At 37.2% G+C, this 18,572-nt stretch overlaps 1 protein-coding gene across 3 annotated transcripts in view; it reads left to right on the top strand.

Annotated features, from left to right (window-relative positions):
- The window catches only part of LOC114880592, a 123,771-nt gene extending 108,171 nt beyond the window's left edge, over nt 1–15,600 (top strand). For all 3 annotated transcript variants that reach the window (XM_046285049.1, XM_029196754.2, XM_029196755.2), the window contains exon 5: nt 13,183–15,600. In XM_046285049.1, the coding sequence (XP_046141005.1) occupies nt 13,183–14,109 (927 nt within the window). In that variant the 3' untranslated portion in view covers nt 14,110–15,600. The remainder of the gene's footprint in view (nt 1–13,182) is intronic.
- Nucleotides 15,601–18,572: the final 2,972 nt, after the last annotated feature.

Below are 18,572 nucleotides of genomic sequence, written 5' to 3' on the forward strand. Positions count from 1 at the left end.
TTCAGTTCGCCAACGTAAATGCCTGAAGCAGCGATGCGTAATATACGCTCCATTGATTTGTTTTACAAAGGCTGCTAGGGGACATTACCCAATTGACACGCGTCGATTTTCATGCAATTTTAATGTACAGAATTATGAAAAAACATTTGACATGTACTTTTTTTGTTTGAATGGGTGAAAACAGCCCTCAAAGATTAAAAAATAGATGTTAATGAATACTTTTAATAAAATACTGTTAATAAAACTATTAGTTGTAAAGAAAAAGTTAAAACTGCAAATTATTTACATCTTTTTAAATACTAAATTTTGTTGCATAAGCGGATTCTCAAAAACTTTATTTGTTTAAGAAATACATTAATACTTAACATACTTTTGTCAATTTGTTAAATTAAATATTAGTTTTTAACTTTCAGTTTATTATATGAATAAAAGAAAACTAATGATAGCCCATTGTCAGAGCTATTTCTAATGTTTATGTTCTAGCTTGTGTCTTTTAGATTTTACTTTAAAATTCATTTGAATCTTATCTTTGATTTTTTGTCATAGTATGTGCTTTTTTAACGCTCGATTTATAGACTTTGAAGTTACCCTCGCAGTCGTATCTAGATGCAAACTTACTAGAATTTATTTCCTAACATCAAAAAACCCTTTTAAATCAAAACTTGTACAGATTAATTTTTTCATTGAAGCAATAATAATTGTTTATTTTTATGTATGCTTCATTATGTACATAACGATATTTATAATATTACTAATAAAGTTTCAAATATTTGATAATCAAAATTATCATTGTTTCTTGATTAGAAATCGGAATCTGCTTATATTTCGCAAAGTTCCGATAAACTTTTACACCAATTATGCAGATTGATAATAATTTCTCTCTTCTGTTATACATAGTTTCCGCACATTTTCCTCCCATTTGTAAGTGATAACTTTCAAGCACGCTGCTACGATTAATCATTCTTAAGAAGTGATTCAAACATATTTATGACATAAATTTTTCTGTAAATTACATAGAGTTGGGCACAGAAATATTCAACCACCAGTAGAGTTTCCAATGTTATGTTAAACCAATATTATGTTTTATATTTTAAGAAAATGTAAAATGTTACCTCACAATTCATAATTAATAACAGTACAAAAACTATTTATTTATTATTCATAGCTATTTGTATAATAAGAGAGAAACGACATAACAGCTGTTTCTAAGGACACCAAAATATTTATAAGTAACATTTTTATTTTGTACTACAACCCAGATAGCACAGAAACATTTCATGTATGTCCATCGAACGTCCATGCTGGACGTTTCGTACATACGGAGAATGTCCCGTTAACATCCATATGTCCCCTATATATCCTGGTTATATCCTTTAAAGATCCTAGGAAGATGCCTGTTAAAAAGTGGAACGTCCTGTGCGCACATTCTCAGGAAGTTTTCTGAACATCCTAAAGTAACATTCTCTGTACGTTGTGTGAACGTTTACAAAACTGGTTGTTCTTACGAGAAAGACTTTTTCCCAAACTATTTTTTGAGATAATTGAATACTTACTTTTACGTAGAATATCATCAAGAAATACTAATTTCCCTACCCTATGGGTAGAAATACACTCAAGCTCACCGCGTATAGATTGCATATCGCTTACATAACAAGAGCGACTAATTAAAGGAACGGCATTTTAATTCATTATCTGCGTAATAAATTTGTTTTAATAAAATTACAGAATTTCAGAATTATATACAGAGCAAGGAGTGATAATCTGGTCCTCCAGTTTTATTTCTTCCTAAAATCTAATTTATAATTTATAATTCATAAAAGATAAAATTAAAAGAAAAATAATTTCATTGTATTTAATATGTATTACAAGAATAAGTCATTTTTAGAACATTTAAAAAAATGAGAGTAATATAGCCCCCTTATTCTTCTTTGTTGCATGATGTGCATTTACTACATGTTCATCATTTACATATGAAACACTGAATCCATATTTTTCCACGTCGGTCGAATGTGTATGTACAATTATAATTAATATATTATGCATTATATTGTATTATTTATATTATTGGAGGACAATGTGGTCCTGTTGGTAATGTGGCCACATTGCCCTAAGAGGGCCATATATTTCTTTTAGAAAAACTTATTTTTCACGTTATCTTACTTATGGACCTTCTTTTACGGTAGACTAGGTTCCTTAGAAATATTAAAATTTTAGAAATCTGACATTATTAAACTTTTATGATCTGAGATTCTGGAATTTAGAAAATCTGAAGTTTTGAAATTCTGGAATTTTGAAATCTTAATATTTTAGAATGTTTGCCACATTTTTTAGAAGCGGTTAGTCCAGATTTTTAGTGGGAGGAGCAGATTTACCCAGCCCTTGCCTAGTTATTCCAATAGGGCACCACATTACCACCCACTTTACAATGTTTGTACAATGTAACAATACAACGGCTTGTATTGATAAAGATCAGTGTTTTTATAGTTATAAACATGATTTTTTTGTTAATTACTTTCCTTTACCTTGAAGAAAGAATAGACGGTTGTTTCTTGAAGTTTGCACAAAAGCGGTTTACATGTGCCCGGCGTCTCCAAATATATCCCATACCGATATAAAGCCGCAACCAAGATTTACGGCTGGTTGTAAATGCAGACCGTTCTCTGCAGAACAACTTAACACGTTTGATCCCGTGGTAACAGGTGTAGCTCAGCTGCGATAAGACGAAGTCGTAAATTAAACTATCAGGAAGCAGCACGATTGATGTCGCGACGCGACGTCCAGGAGCGTATACTGCAATTTGTCCTAGAGTTCCATTTTGATATTATTGGATAGTGCACAATGACACTACGTTTCGTTGTGTGACTCTGACCTGGCATTGCAGCTCTTTATCTCTATTTCGTGAGTGGTTCTATGGTCAGGATTTTCACTCTGAAGCATTAATCCTCCCAAACCACCAGACGGATTAGTTTGAAATTTGTTGTCAAAACAAAATCACTACTAATATGTATTACTTTCACACTGCACATTGGCATACCCTCGTCATCCTGGAATATTTCGTCATATATCACCGGATTAGTCTGTCCTCCCCAAGAATTTATCAGTAAAAGGAACTGTTCTTTCTGTATACATGGCTTTAAGCAAGTATTTAAAAAAACTTTATACAATGCAATTGGGAGTTTTTCCAATTTTGAACAAGTCACAATGTCGTTCTGGTATTTGGCTGAATACTCGTCTACCAACTTTTGAACACTCGATCCAAATGTACCTGATGCCTCTTGCAGACACACGAAAACAGCAAGTAATAATTTTACCAACAAAGTGAGAGCGTATTGGGCTGTATAAAAATGAGTCAACTTATTCATGCTCTCAGGGCCCACGCTAGGACGCGCGGTCGGGCAATCGTCCAGGGCGCTAGATCTGTAGGAGGCGCCGCAGCCCGGTGTCCCTAGTATGCAAATATACCGATATTTTCTCATTGTCTCTTCTTTCTATCTACATCTCATATGTAATATTACATATATGCTGTATATGCTGCGACATTTATGTGTCCATCTTCCCTGACGCGTTTTTTAACCCCTGAATGGGCGCCACGATAATCTTGCCCGGGGCGCCAATATTGCTAAAATCGGCCCTGCATGCTCTGCCTTTGGACGGTAACTACTTTTGACCCCCGGTGAGTGAGCGTTCTATCAAAGATGGATTGATATTGATAGCCTGTTTGGTCCATGTTGATAACGAAATCCGAATTGAAATTCGGTATCAGAGCACAAGCTTGTATACAAAAATTTTCTGCTGAAGCCCACATTTCCTCCATTGTGATTTTCCGTTGCCGAATACCATGCTTCCATTTGAATTGCTTCGCCCACGTATCAGACGCTTTAAATGCAAAGGCACGAAACTGGCATGCATCAGCTAGTGCCCACTGCTGCAGGTTTCGTATGGTCACTTGCTGACAATTGTTCCGAGCTTCCTGGAAACGGTCATTTGTTCAGGAATCGATGATAGCATATTTATCAAATACGGTCCCACCACTTTTAATGTGTGCTTTCCACTTTGCCAGATCATCCATACGTTTCAAGCGGGAGCACCCTTTCTTCAGTAGGTTCTTCAGTGTCCAACTTGGATGTGCTGTTGCAATATTCACCACTTTAATTTTGTATTCCAGTGGAACATATTCTGTTTTCATCGTCTTCTTCTCTGGCTCATAATCTTCGGACGAACTGTATCCTCCAACTTCTTCGTACGCGTTCTCCTCGTCGGGTTCATCCTTCATAAAAAGTTCTTCGCATTCGATGAGTTTCTTCTTGCTCAACATTTCTATCGTGCGATAGTAAATTTCTTCTACCATGAGAATGGCCCTGTCATTAATGACTGCTGAAGGTTGTGATGCAACCATGTCATCTTGAGCAAGGAGCTCTTCATAATACACCACGGCATCTTTCAACTGCAATCTCGCAATATCATTGCGCACATTTTCTTGAGGACACACCGATTCTTGTATTGTCGAATGCACGTCCACAAACTCCACGTCCGACATTATAATTTCTTGGAACTTTCTACAAACTTGGAAGCAATGCTAAGACAGTATCAAAAAATTCCAAATAAATATTTTTATTAAATGCTTTCTAAACAGAAATAAAATATTTGGAACGTCAGTTAAGAAAAAGGATGTACAAGAGAAACCCAATTTCCACGTGCCCATTGACGATCTAAATCGTATTTGTTTTACCTGAAATTTAATTTTCTTCTAATTCAACTCACATAAAGATTTATCTTATTTCTTGTTAGATGTAATACAATGAAAATTACAATGACCTAATTCGAATAGGATTTCCGCTCGACAAGAAGAAGGAAATTTCCGGCTCACACGCCCTATTCATGTTCTCGGATATTCATACGGGACAGTGCGCGTACAGGAAAGTGTCATCCACAGAGTTATGTAGCATACATTCTCGTTTGAGCTGAGTAACGAGTTCACGCGAAAATGTAGTCGATCTTCGACATTTGTAACCAGCTTCTTCTTATCAGAAAGAACTTCTATAACGGTAAATCATTTTCAAGTAGGTATATATACATATATCTCTCGTCTTACGCTGTAGGGTAGATGCATCCAATATGGAACACCACAACATCTGCATATATAAATAATCAGGAATCATATAAATTATTTTCCTTTCATACAAAAAATATCCATACAAATTTGTAGATTTCTGTTAACACTGTATAATTCCCTGTTCTTCTCGTGCAACTTTTATTTGACAATTTATTCTTCAGTTTCTATAAGTTGAAAAATATTCAATGTGTAAGCTTTCACTGACCCCCATTCTGTATATATGTTACCGTATAAGACCAAAATTTGGTAAATGTCGACATCCTCCAGTAAATGTCAACATTCACCAAGTCGATTTATGTATGTCCGAAATATTTGCCAAATATTATTATTTCTCACTTACACCGGTGAATGGGTAAATATTTAGAATAAGGGAGCCACCTCCGATTTCGATCTTCCGACCTTGAAATATGTTGTCAAGGTCGTTATTCTGAACAACTTTTTCCTATACATATAATAGTCGGACTCTTTTAGTTTTCGAGATATTTGAGAAAATAACGCGCTTTACTGTCAATATTTCCAAGAATGAATACATACAGTGTGTCCCGCGTAACTGGAAACACTCCATTATTTCCTAATCTATTAAAGATACAAGAAATTGCTTTGGTGGTCATTGCGTAGTAAGAGGGAGCAACATTTTGACGTAGACGAATTTTTTTTTACATTATTATTTTCAAAAATATAATGGCAAAGTTTGGTTTTTTAAATGGAACTATATATTTTTCCTTCGATCATTTGATAGTTTTTTGAAGTCGAATTCATTAAGCTTGCATGTATACACTTGATTTTCATTTGTTTTCGAAATATTGCGCTAACAAATTTTTAGATTTTTCACGGGAAAAATTCACTTCAGTGGGAAATATCAGCAGGGGTCCTATTCGCGCGTGAAGTGCCACGTGTAAAGCAGTACGGTTTGAAATGGATACCACGGGCGGCCAGTGGGACGGCAGGCCCAAACTTCTATCTCTCTCCTAGTGGCGCCGCCGTCTGTGTCGCCAACCTGTGCGTACAACTCTGTGTTGGCCTAGAAAAGTCCCTAGGTTGCCGCCACACCACAGCCGACTCTAGTATTAGCCATGCTGAACAACGTGGCAACACCGCTCACGTGACAATCGGAAGTCCTATTTTCAAAAAGAGAGTCCTGTGCTCGGAATTGTAATTACCGTCTTTTTTAATTAAAAGCTGTAGTAATATACGCTATTTTGTATTAATTATGTATAAACAAGACATAAACGTTGCAACTATGGCAAGTAGAAGTGACGTGGTAGTATAAAATTGTTATAAATGTGATATAAATTTTGTGTACTCTCGAAGTAGTTTGGTGTTGTGAAGCATGATATTTGAAATATTTACAGTGGTTTCAAGAAAATTTAGGTATGAAGCAAAATGAAACCATCTTTGGATCAAATTGAAACATTTAAGAATTGATAAACGTGTATATAAGTGAATAAAAACCTTGAAACAAGCGAAATTATTGGAATGAAACCAAAGAGGTTATGTGAAGTCCAGAGAGTAGCCGAGAGTCTGACGACGTTGATTGGCTGGGAGTCTGGGAGTCCGGGAGACAGATAGAGTAGGGTTAGATGTTGATGTATTCAGACCGGACTCCCGCGGTGTTGCCATTTTTACTTCAGCACGGCTAGTACTAGAGTCGGCTGTGGCAAATACCACAATGCTCCGTACCACACGGTACAAATTAATAAACCACCAACCGCATATGGAAAAAAATCTGATATGATAAAGTGGTTAGAAGATAACAATATCCAGCACGCAGCCACCATGAAGAAATATGAACTGGTGGAATTGATACAAAGAAATAAAAGTCTTGACAAAACATATAAGGTGGACGAGTTACTCAAAAGGCATGGACATAATGTCCTTAGATTGCCACCGTATATGTGCGAATTAAATCCGATTGAATTAGCATGGGCGAAAGTAAAAAGGATTATTCGAGAAAATAATACGTCGACACTCACACCAATCGAATTAACAAATTTGACCGCAAAAGCGATTAATGACGTATCAACAGAGAACTGGGTAGAATTTTGTAAACACGTGCAGAAAATTGAAAAGCAATACGTCGAAAGAGACAGCGCTATGGAAAATATAATGGAGGAAATTGTGGATACACGTCCAATGAACGCTACCAGTTGCACTGATAGCAGTGATAGCGATACCAACAGCAGCAGCAGCAGCAGCAGCAGCAGCAGTGTTCAAGATTAATAAGGTAAAATAATTTAAAAATTAGTTCGTTCCGTATTGAATAAAGTATTTGCATTTATGCAAGATAAAATATATAATTACAATGTATTCATATACAGCAAGGGAAAGCAAGAGGAACAGCAAGAGGAACGGCAAGAGCAGTAAGAATTAACAACAACAAAATTGTGAAAGACTTATAAAGTAAGAAAATGTGAGTTATTTCATTATTAATGTTAATGTTAATGTTTTATATTAATTACTAAAATATGATGTTAATATGTTAATAGGTAGACACTCAGCGACGATTTAAAATTTTCAACGTCTACCTAACAGCTAATGTCTACCCAAGAGCCAAAATTTACGCCAATGCAAGAGCTGCTTCGCTTCGTCTCACTTCATTTCGACTCGTACCGTTCTTTTTCTCTGTCACGCGTCACACTTCATTTTTACTAGTAGTTGTAACCTAGGAAGCGAATAGCGAGAATGCGTGTGGCTCAATTGTTAAGTGTGCGTGCTTAGCCTGGTCCATTTGGCTTCGACCAATCCTGAGGAGTCTCAACTTAGTGGACGCGTACAGTACGTATGGCTAACGTAGGGAGCCTCAGGAGCGTGGTATGCGGACGAACCTACGTATGGCTAACGTAGGGAGCCGCAGGAAATGTTAGTATTAGGTCTCGTAACTTGATTGATGTACCTCGAGCGGTAAAGGTACACCTTAGTGGGTTTCTGGACTAGTCAATATAATTGGACAATATTAGATAAGTTAAAATAATATGAGTTTATTCTCTATTCCGGGAGCTTACAATTGTTATATGTAATTGTCGCGGTGTTCAATGAATTAAACCCTAAGTTGCAAGTTTAAATGAATTGAATAAATAAAGTTTAGTTTCGATTCCGCGAAGCAAGAATCTAATCCTTCTCGGTTTTCACGAACGCGAGCAAACGGGGGCGGACTACAACGATTAGAATAATGCTTGACAGTAGACAACGTACTGTATAGTTACTGAGTGCTTGAAAGGGACTTGAATACCCGATCTCGCAGAGTTTCCTCGTTGCAGAGATTATCCGAAAAGAACGTACTGACGTGTATCGAACTGATTCTAGACTTCAACTAGACCCGAGGTGCCCTTGTCGCTACCCTTTTTATACTCAAAAATTAGAGTAAAAAGAGTGGTGGGGACTGACTCTACGTGACCCGTAGGACCGCGCCCTTGCTTTGCGTTGGTCTCGGATTTTCTAGAAGACGGTTGGTGTCGGGTGCACTCATCCAACTCCATATAAGGAAATTTTTGAGAAGGGTTTGTAACACCATATAAGGAAATTTCCGAGACGGATACGTAACACGTGCCTACCAAAAATAGAATTCTCAAAGTTTGCATGATATCCCTACTCCCTGCTAATGTATATAAAAATGAAAATGCTGATCGTCTGTTCCTCTTTCACGTTTAAACGGCTAAATGAATTTCAATGAAATCTATCTTCTATCTTCTTCTATTTCTTCTATATATGTATATATAAAAATGAATGTTTCTTTGTTTGTTCCGTATGCGATCCTACACCATTCATCCGATTGCGAAGAAACTTTGGTGAGATGTTATGCGAACGCCCGCGAAGGTTTCTGAGCGTGTAAAAAGAGAGGTCCAATGATCAAAGGAAAGAGCCGAAATGTATCGGTGTGACCAAACTAATTCAATTACTAGCGTATTAGTGAGATTTTTCTGATTAAAATGATACCAAACATGATATGGTTTGAATTATAATTACTTGCTAAAATTGATAAAAGTTGTCGAAAAGCCAGAGAGATCGAATCAAAACATTGAATATACGCACTGGAGGTGTCGAAGTTTGACCGGACAAGAAAAACAAATGTCCTGATTGACTCATCAACGCCCACCCCAAACCCCTAAACCTATACTCCGTTCAACGAGACGAGTCACCAAGTCAAAACAAACAACTCCCTCGGTTTTCACGTGATCCGCTCTACGACTGCGGTCATTGGCTGCCACATGCTACAACTCAGGGCCAAGTTATGGTGGTCCCTTGCCGAGGGCTCTTGTATGTAATGTCAGGCTTATCTTACGATGCGATTTGGGGATCCGAAATCCGTAAGTCGGCCCTGTCCTGCTCACGTGCACGTGTTTATACTTGGTGACTCGTCTCGTTGAACGGAGTATAGACATATGAAATTCGAGTAGTGTATTCCTCTCATGACGTATGTATCCACTAAGAAGGGATTTTTAGAAATTTGTCCCTTAAGAGTGTAAAAAGGATTAAAATCTATTTACACGGATTCGTCAATATCTTTTAGGCCCAATGAGACACCAACTTAGTTTTTGCTTACGAAAGTCAGCTATACAAATGATTAAAAACATAATTCAGGATTTTGTTTTAATCAGCCTCTAAAGGCGCAAATCTAAATTCAGGGGTGAAGGTAATTATTTTGATTATGAATCACACTTCCGATTTCGATGATTTTTAAATATGGTATAGAAATCAATATTTTGAACAACTTTTTCCTATACATATAACCGCCGCTCGACCTTAATTTTTGAGATATTTTTGAAAAACTGTGGAAACTATCGCATTGAATTCTGCCTATCTGTGTGCGATCGTGACAACGTACGCGTTATGTAGTATGAGCCGCTTTTCTACTGTTTCTGCAGGTAGCAATACTTTTCTGAAATACTAGAGATTGATCACCAAAAAATAATACAACAATTATTACTTCAAATTCTCGAAGTTTTTATTTATGAGAGCGGGCGAAGCCGCGACGAGGATGCTAGTTTGATATACGATCAGAGACTTTTATTAGCGTAACGCGGATCTTCTTTTGGGGTGGACCAGGTTCCTTACAAATTTTAGAATTTTGTAATTGACAAAAATAAACTTTTGAAATCCTAGGATTGTGATATTTTAAAGTTTTAGAATTTTGTAATTCTGAAATTTTTATGATTTATTATTTTTTAATTCTGAAATTTGGGAATTTTAGAATTTTTAAATTTTAGAATAGTGATGGTCCACATTTTTAGGGAGTGGCCAGTCTAGACCTATAAGAAGGCTAGGCCCACTCTGACCCTTACCGAGTTGCGTCAATGGAGACTTCATATACTGAAACATCTCTTGCACAATATCATCATTCTTTCTTTTTATTATATTGTTATGCCGTTTAATATTATCTGACAGTTAAAGAAACAAAGCTATATATTACTACATATATTGCAGAAAAAAAGAGAAACGGTTGAAAGAAAGAAAAGAAATTGATTGTGATACACTAATCTCTTAAATATTTTGAAACATGTATTTAGGTTTATGATATTATCAGTCAAAATAATTTATTAAAGGAAAGTACCCCTAACTAAGAAACAGTTAAGAAATCAATTAGATTTATTTTATTACTTCTTTTATAATTTACTATATTTATTATTATTTTTTATTGAACTTTACTTTGGGGTACATAAAATTATCGAATTCTTTTGATATGTTCTAATAATATTCGACGACAAAAATTTAGAAATACAAATTTTAACTCTAGAAACCCATCCACTCAAAAGTTATACGTATCTAAAACTGACGTGAGCATTTTTAGAATATTTTGACAAGTTAATTTGACATATTGACTTCTATCTATAATTCATTCAATAAGCGAAGTCGATGCCTATAAAGAGATGCATATAGGTGACGCTCATTTTGATTATTTGACACCATTTCGATGTTCGTCTATGCGAATTAATCAGATTACAGATAGAAGCCAATATGGCGTCAAAATAACCTCGAAAGTACTCTAAAAATGCTTAGTTTTATATACGCATAACCTTTCAACGAATAGATTCCTAAACTTAAAACTGGTACTTTGTAGCCTACTTCGTCAAACATTTGTTAATCCCTAAACAGCGGAGCCCAGGTCAATCGTGACCTAAACTTACAAAACGTATACAAGAGTACTAACTTTAAGTTAAGATGATACTAGCGTGGAGCCCGAACTTCTAAAATTTAAAAAGTCAAGATAGTATGAAATACAAACTTAAATTAAAATTGGATCTCTCTTCAGGATCCGTCATTCGACGGTGTTACGTCGCGAGCGAGATACGGCGCGCGACGTACAAAAATAAAATAAAAAGAAAGAAGTAAAAAGTAAAATTTATTATGATTGATACGCGGTTGAGAACGGTATTAGCGCTGCCACCAGTCCCAATCGCGCTCGATGATGTTAGGTCGATAACGATCGGAACAATTTAAGAAGAATCGTTTAATTTATAATAAGATTCTGAATTTGTTTATTGAGTCCGTCAATGCTCTGGTCCCATATGGGCCCCTCGTATGAAATCCGTATGTAATCCGATTTCACGATACCGTAGACAACTCTGTCTCTACGCGGACACGGGCTCCCCGTCACGTACCTTGCGATTTTTCGACGAAGAGTAATTTGCCTCAGTCAAGCGATCGTATCTCAGGGTTCGACCCGCGATCATGGGCCCAAAGTGGAACATCATTTGGCAAATCAGGGTACGTGTCGAAGGGGAAGGCCCGCGTGTATTGGTTTTGTCTAGGCGCGTTTCCCGAGTTCTCATCCCTCCTTGACCTTCTTTCTGACTCTGTCTATCGTTGACTATCTTTCTTTTACCCCTACAGCGCTTCATGAATTTCGTGCGTCGCACTTTCTATGCCTTCTAGAATCTTCGAAATACTTCTATTTGATTTTATTCGTTTCTTACTTAATTAACGAAGCTTTTAGGAACGAACTCTGGTGTCGGTTAACGTTTTATTTATGTTATTTGTTATAATATTCGTGTAAATAATAGTATTAGAGCTTTTTAATTCATTCGACGTATTTTATAATCGATGTTCGTTTCATTATACGTATTTTCCGGCTTCCGTGACAAAGAAGTTGATGTTTCATTTTCAATTAGTTTCGGGAGCATTCTATTCGCATTTTCACAAGTTCACTCATATCGAATAATATATATATACGTTAACATATTTCTAGGAATTTATTCCAGAACATTGCTTGTAGATGCTTGGCAGTTTTTGTTGCCTATTCGTGACAATACGCGTTTATGATCCCCGTCGACCGTTGTTTCGAACGTTCCTAAACGTTCGTCGACGTTTTCAAACTCTCAGTGGTTGTCACGCAAACCTCGCTTTCCATTCCTATTCAGATCGTTTCATATTATTCAAACAAATCACTTTCATTCTTTATTGTACTCATTCTCCCGTGGAAGGGCCGGCTGACGCATGCCTTACAGGTATGAGAGGTATCCGCTTGTAAAGTAAAGGCGAAAATCGCATTTCTTTATTCTGCGCAGTTAAGCTGGGATTCCTCCATGTGCGTCGCACTGCTTAACCGCGCGGCGAAGGATGTTATGATACCTCTCCTTGACCTTAACGATTTCAAATTTCTGTACATTTCCAAACGTAGTTCCAACGGCAATCGTCCCAAGGAAGATTAATTTGAATTATTCGAAAGAGCCAAATATAGCCTTCTTTGTGTTCCTCGCCTGGGGTAGTTCCAAGTGCGTCGTACCGACGAGACACACAAATTAGGTATATTAGCTGGTAAACTATTGAAAATAAATAACCATAAAATAACAAAATAGATCCTAGCCACAGTCGGATTATTAAAATAATCCGAACGTAACAACGGTTAAAATTTAAAATAAATCAACAATTTTGTGTGCCCCAAAGTAAAGATCAACCTCATTTTTAAAAACTCCAATAAAATACCAATTAATTTTTAGAGGAAAGGAAATCTATTTTTTCACTTTAATCTATTTTTATTTTAAAGTGTCATATAAGTATAGATTCATTTAATTTTCCTAGTTCAATTCTGCGAACAAAATTCATTCATAAATGACTGGTTCTTTTGTTCACAGAACCGGCGCACGTACTCAAAATGTAATGTTCTCTGCGGAGAATATCCTGTGCGACTGGAATTGAACTCTAGTTCGGGTGAAATGCGACCAAGGCAAAACAGCGTCTTCATTGGTACCAGCTCGTGTTTGCTTCCCGGCAGCCAAGGAACACCACGTCGTACAAAAAGTGCGCTCGACCTTAAGTTTCTGGTTTTTTCGGAGACTAATGCGGAAGGCTCTCGCGAGCAGGATGCACCGAAAAGCTTCAAACCAGCCAGTGAATCCACGAAACTTTTGCAACGCGAACGAAATACTAGTATCTGCCAGTTCGACAGAAACGAGGCGATGAAACCATCTTTTCGAGACAGAGGAATGAGCATTTGTCAATTCGATGCTGCCCCGAAGTTATGGCAACGAGATCGCGGGATGAGTATCTGTCAGTTCGACACATCCTCGAAATTATGGCAGCGAGACCGCGGGATGAGTATCTGTCAATTCGACAGAATGGACGTTCTCGCGCGGCCATTACAAAGAGACCGTGGCGGTAGTATTTGTCAATTCGACAGAATGGATGTCTTGGCCAGACCGTTGCAAAGAGATCGAGTGGGTAGTGCGTATCACTTTGATAGAACGGAAGTTTTGGCCAAGCCCAACTTTTCTTTTGGAAAATCACTATCGAAAGAGAGACGCGTTAGCATGTGCAACTTTTTAGAAAAAGACGAGGAAGCTGCGAAAGCTATGCAAAAAGAAAGACGTTCGAGTATGAATGTTGAAAGAATTCCAAAGGATAATCCGTCAATCGAGGAAATAGGAAATGATACGGAACAGCAAGAGATATTTGCTAAATGCACACTTAGAGAAAAGAAAAGTAACATTTATCAACACGACCAGCCATCTTGTAGTAAGACAGCTGACCTCGTGTACGGATACAAAGCTACATGCGTGTAGCATCAGAAAATTACGTAATTTATCTTGAGGGAACAATAATAATGACAAGATCAATCTACAAATTAACATTTTCATGGATGTTTAATTTACACATAATAAGATAAATGTTATTTTAAATGTACGGTAAACTTGTAGAAAAAGCGTTCCTTCTGCGATTTCGATGATTTTTGAATATGTTGTAAAATTCGACATTTTAAGCAACTTGTATCCGTTGTTTGTGTGAGTGCATGCATACAGGTCATGACACAAGGAGTCTGTGTCCTTAATGAATATGTCGAAGTCGCTTAGTTTCAGAGATATTCGCAAAAAACTATGAGTACTACTACATGGAATACGTATACGTCTGCGGCTGTTTGTGCGTCAGCAAATAATCCTCGCTAATCTACTGTTTTTGTCAACAGCACCGCGTGACCCAACTGCTATTCATATAACTGGTAAGCTTAAAACTCATACTAAATTGATTTCAATAATTTCGTCTAAATATTAATTTAGTCTAATCTTAATCCACTGATTAGATTAAATATAGGATGTAGTACCAAAGTGCCTAGGTGGTCGATCGACACGAGCTTTGGCGAGGGGACTCCAAATATAAAACGGTATCCTCAGCAGCCTATTAGTTTCGGAGACATTAATTAAAAACTTCCGGCATAATACATAGAATTCTGCCTATACAGACGTAATTAACACAACCATCTACGCTGTAGTAACCACTATCATTGTGTGACAAGTAACCGATGACACAGTAGGCGCCTCGACCTAAGTATCTACAAGGTGTCTCATATACATTATTTTGTAAATTGTGACTCACGTTTACTTTAGCCTCGTCGTTTTACTCGTTCTGACGTGCTGAATACGAATATGGTTTTCGTTTTTGGATGAAATAACCAGCTGTCAAAATATACGCAAACAACTTTCTAATCGATACACAGAATTTTACCCAAGTGTGTGAACCTGCAGCACAGTCACAAGCATAGCTATCTTCTGTTTGTATACATATAAATGGCGAATTTCTCGCTTATACATGTATGAACAGAAGGTAACACTTGAGTTCGTTACGAATATGGGACCACAGTATGATTAGGTTATGTTTCCTGGGGAAGGGATACAGAGAGAAGGACTTTACTCCTCCCCCGCCCTAAAACAGGAGGATAATTATTTTAAAAAATTGAAATTATTATATCTCGCTTAGCAAAAATGCAAAATAAGGAGTTATAAACATTTGAGCTATATACAAAATTTCGGATTAAGTTCGGTAGATAATACTAAATGCAACGGTCATTGCATTGGCAAAATTCTGAGTGACACACCCTATATACATACTCAGATCGAGGTCCCCTACTCTGTCATGCTCGGTAGTTACTACGGCGGAAATGGTTGTGTTAGTTACGTTTGTATAGGCAGAATTCTATGTAAACATGTATTGTGCCAAAAATTTTTGATTAATGTCTCTAAAACTAATAGGCAGCTGTGGATACCGTTTTATATGTAGGGTCTTCCCCCCCCCCCCCCTCATCGAGGCATTTCGGTACTATATCTTAAATCAATATTCCGACCGCCATCAAGCGGTCGGCCATGCAGTTCAAAATTAGGATAAAGTTCGTCGTATTCGGAACTACAACCCAAAATTATTGCAATGAATAAAGTTTGATTTTTAAGTTCACCCGTTATATGTATAGGAGGTTGCCGGCCCCAGTGCCGCTGTTTATAGGAACAACAAGGAAGCGATGGCCGCGTACACTGCTATAGATGCGCATACGTATAGGTAGAATTCACTGCAGTGGTAACAACTTCTCTTTGTTAAAAAAAAAAGGTGCTTAAAATGTCAAATTTTACAGCACGTTCAAAAATCATTCAAAATCGGAGAGGAAGTGCCTTTTCTACAAGTTCATCAAATGTACTATACAGTACCGCTCAAAAATCGTTGGGCACTTACTAAAATTTTACTAAGGCTTGTTTTTATATTTGATGTAATTATTCATAATACGGCCAGGACGCTTAGCGAGCAATAAATAAGCCGGGCACGAGCGCCAGCCGACGCCCGAATTTGCGCGTGTGCACTGCTTTGGGCTCGAGGTACACCTTCATCTTGGACGAACTATGTATTGTGAATGGCGGCGTACTTCTCACTTACAAAGTTTCTCGCCGTCACGCAGCTGAATTCCTTTCACTTGTTAATCTGATTTACAACTCCCATGCATCCACATCGCGTTTAGGATAAGGAACTCAGGATTTCCGTACTGAACTCACTTCGATTGTTCGAGCCGAGTCGATCGCTTGAATTTGCCGAGCTACTCGAAATCGACGAACTGTTTGATATAAAAGCGAGCTACTCGAAAAAATCGAACTACTCGAATATTCGAGCCCTTGTAAAACTTCAATTTTTCGAGTAGTTCGTCGATTTCGAGTAGCTCGGCAAATTCAAGCGATCGGCTCGGCTCGACCGACCGATCATTGTTCGACTCGAAATTCGAGTACTCGAATAAACCGAGTACTCGCACACCTCTAGTGTACACTGAGTTGCATTGAACTTGTCGCAGTGAAGTTGGCTCCAGATTTACTGACACATTCACGCCGCGTCGGTGAGACGATGGGCGAGATCGTCTCACCGACGCGGCGTGAATGTGTCAGTAAATCTGGAGCCAACTTCACTGCGACAAGTTCAATGCAACTCAGGGTACACGGTGCGAGAAATCTCGTACGAGAAGCCCTCGAATGCTACTCGCATGCGAGCTCGTATCGTGTACACGTTTTACGTGCGTGCACGCATATTAGCACGCACGAGCTCGAATCGGTTTCCAACATGTTGGAAAGGCGAGTTCTCGTTGGTGACTCGCGCGAAAATGAATTCGGAAAGAACGACAGGCCAGGCAGGCCATGTGCATTCTGTCATTTTAACCCTTTGATTACTGCTTTTTTTTATCTATTTCATCCTTCTTCCCTCGATCCACTTGAATTGCAAAAGCAAATGACATTTCGCTGCGTGACTTCAAGAAAGTTTAAAGTGGGCATCCCTACCGCTTCCAACAACACGCCCGAAGCAAAAATGTATCTCCAGCCCGTAGCAGTAAAAAAGGTACGTCAGCGGACACCCGTGTCCGGCTTGTTATTTGCTGGCCTAGTATAGCTATGCCCCTGGCAAGTCCGACTGCACTGAGGCGCTCATAGCTCATACAGGCAACCTGCCTGAACTTACCCAGAGTAGGGCCTTTTCCATGTTTTAATATCTTTTTGCAGCTTTTTTAACAAAAAGCTTCCTTGTGACTCCAGCGGTGATAATTGTTAAGGTTTTTGGGAATATGCGTGAATAAGCGCAGCACAATATACTTTGTAGATTAATAGCCATTAACTGTTATATTTTTGAACAAAAATGATATGATATAAAACTTAGTAAACGTATTGTGAAATTAGAACAAAAGAAGAATGTAACGTGTATCATAGAACAAAAGATGCGGTTATTTTGATTTAAATAGTCGTGGTGATTACATCCAACAATAATCATTCAGAGTAGCTTGAAAAAATTTAATCTAACTTAATTCGAAAGAATTGTATTGGGCGAAATTCACTGCGTCCACGCCCACGTAACAATTGCTTTGATCTAAGTTAGGTTAGGTTTTTTCAAGCTTTCCCAATTGACTATCACTGTCGAGTCATAAAAAAAGCTTTTTACAATTTGGAAAAGGTCCTATTCTGAATAATTACCCAAATAGTTTTTGTACAGTTGTTCGAAAAAATAGAACAACGACAAAACTTACGGTACCCCAATAAAAATTGCATGCCAGTCCGTGAAAAAAGTGCTGATTTTGAAAAAAATCATTATTGCTAACAATAATTTATAGTTTCTTCGATATTATATGATATATTTTGAAACAATCTTTTTTAATATTGCTACAAATAATGGAGATATTCTGGTGATTCACCCTGTATAATTTAAATAATTTACGTTATATACTAATTAAAAATTATTAAAACGAGTTAGTGTGTTATGATTTTTGAGCGACACTCAGTTTACGCAATTAAAATCTCATTTACTTATATCATTAAAAATCAATAAGTAGACATTTGTTAATTTGATACTTTTAACTTTACATTGCATATTTTTCATGCGAGATCTCGAAAATTAGGATAAGGGCAGTTTGTTATCACTTTTAACTTGATACAAAAATATTATGTAAATAATACATAATTCGTATGTACGAATAGAATCAATTCTTAATAATCTGAAAATTATTTTCTGTCGTAAACGTTACTCACTGATGCATTTACTAAAGCAAAAATATGATTCAAAAAATATGTATTGTACAGGAAAGAAAGTGGAAAAACATTTCACTTGGTTTTAAGAAAATAACGGATAACTGTGCTGTGTTCAACGTTTACTTGCGATCAAATCAGGCTTGACTAGGGAAAATGGCGATACAGAAGAAACAGGAATTCTTAAAATCTTAATTTTGACAATATTAATATTA

The sequence above is a fragment of the Osmia bicornis genome, chromosome 3 (assembly GCF_907164935.1).
Source record: "Osmia bicornis bicornis chromosome 3, iOsmBic2.1, whole genome shotgun sequence".
In the NCBI taxonomy this organism is placed as follows: domain Eukaryota; kingdom Metazoa; phylum Arthropoda; class Insecta; order Hymenoptera; family Megachilidae; genus Osmia; species Osmia bicornis.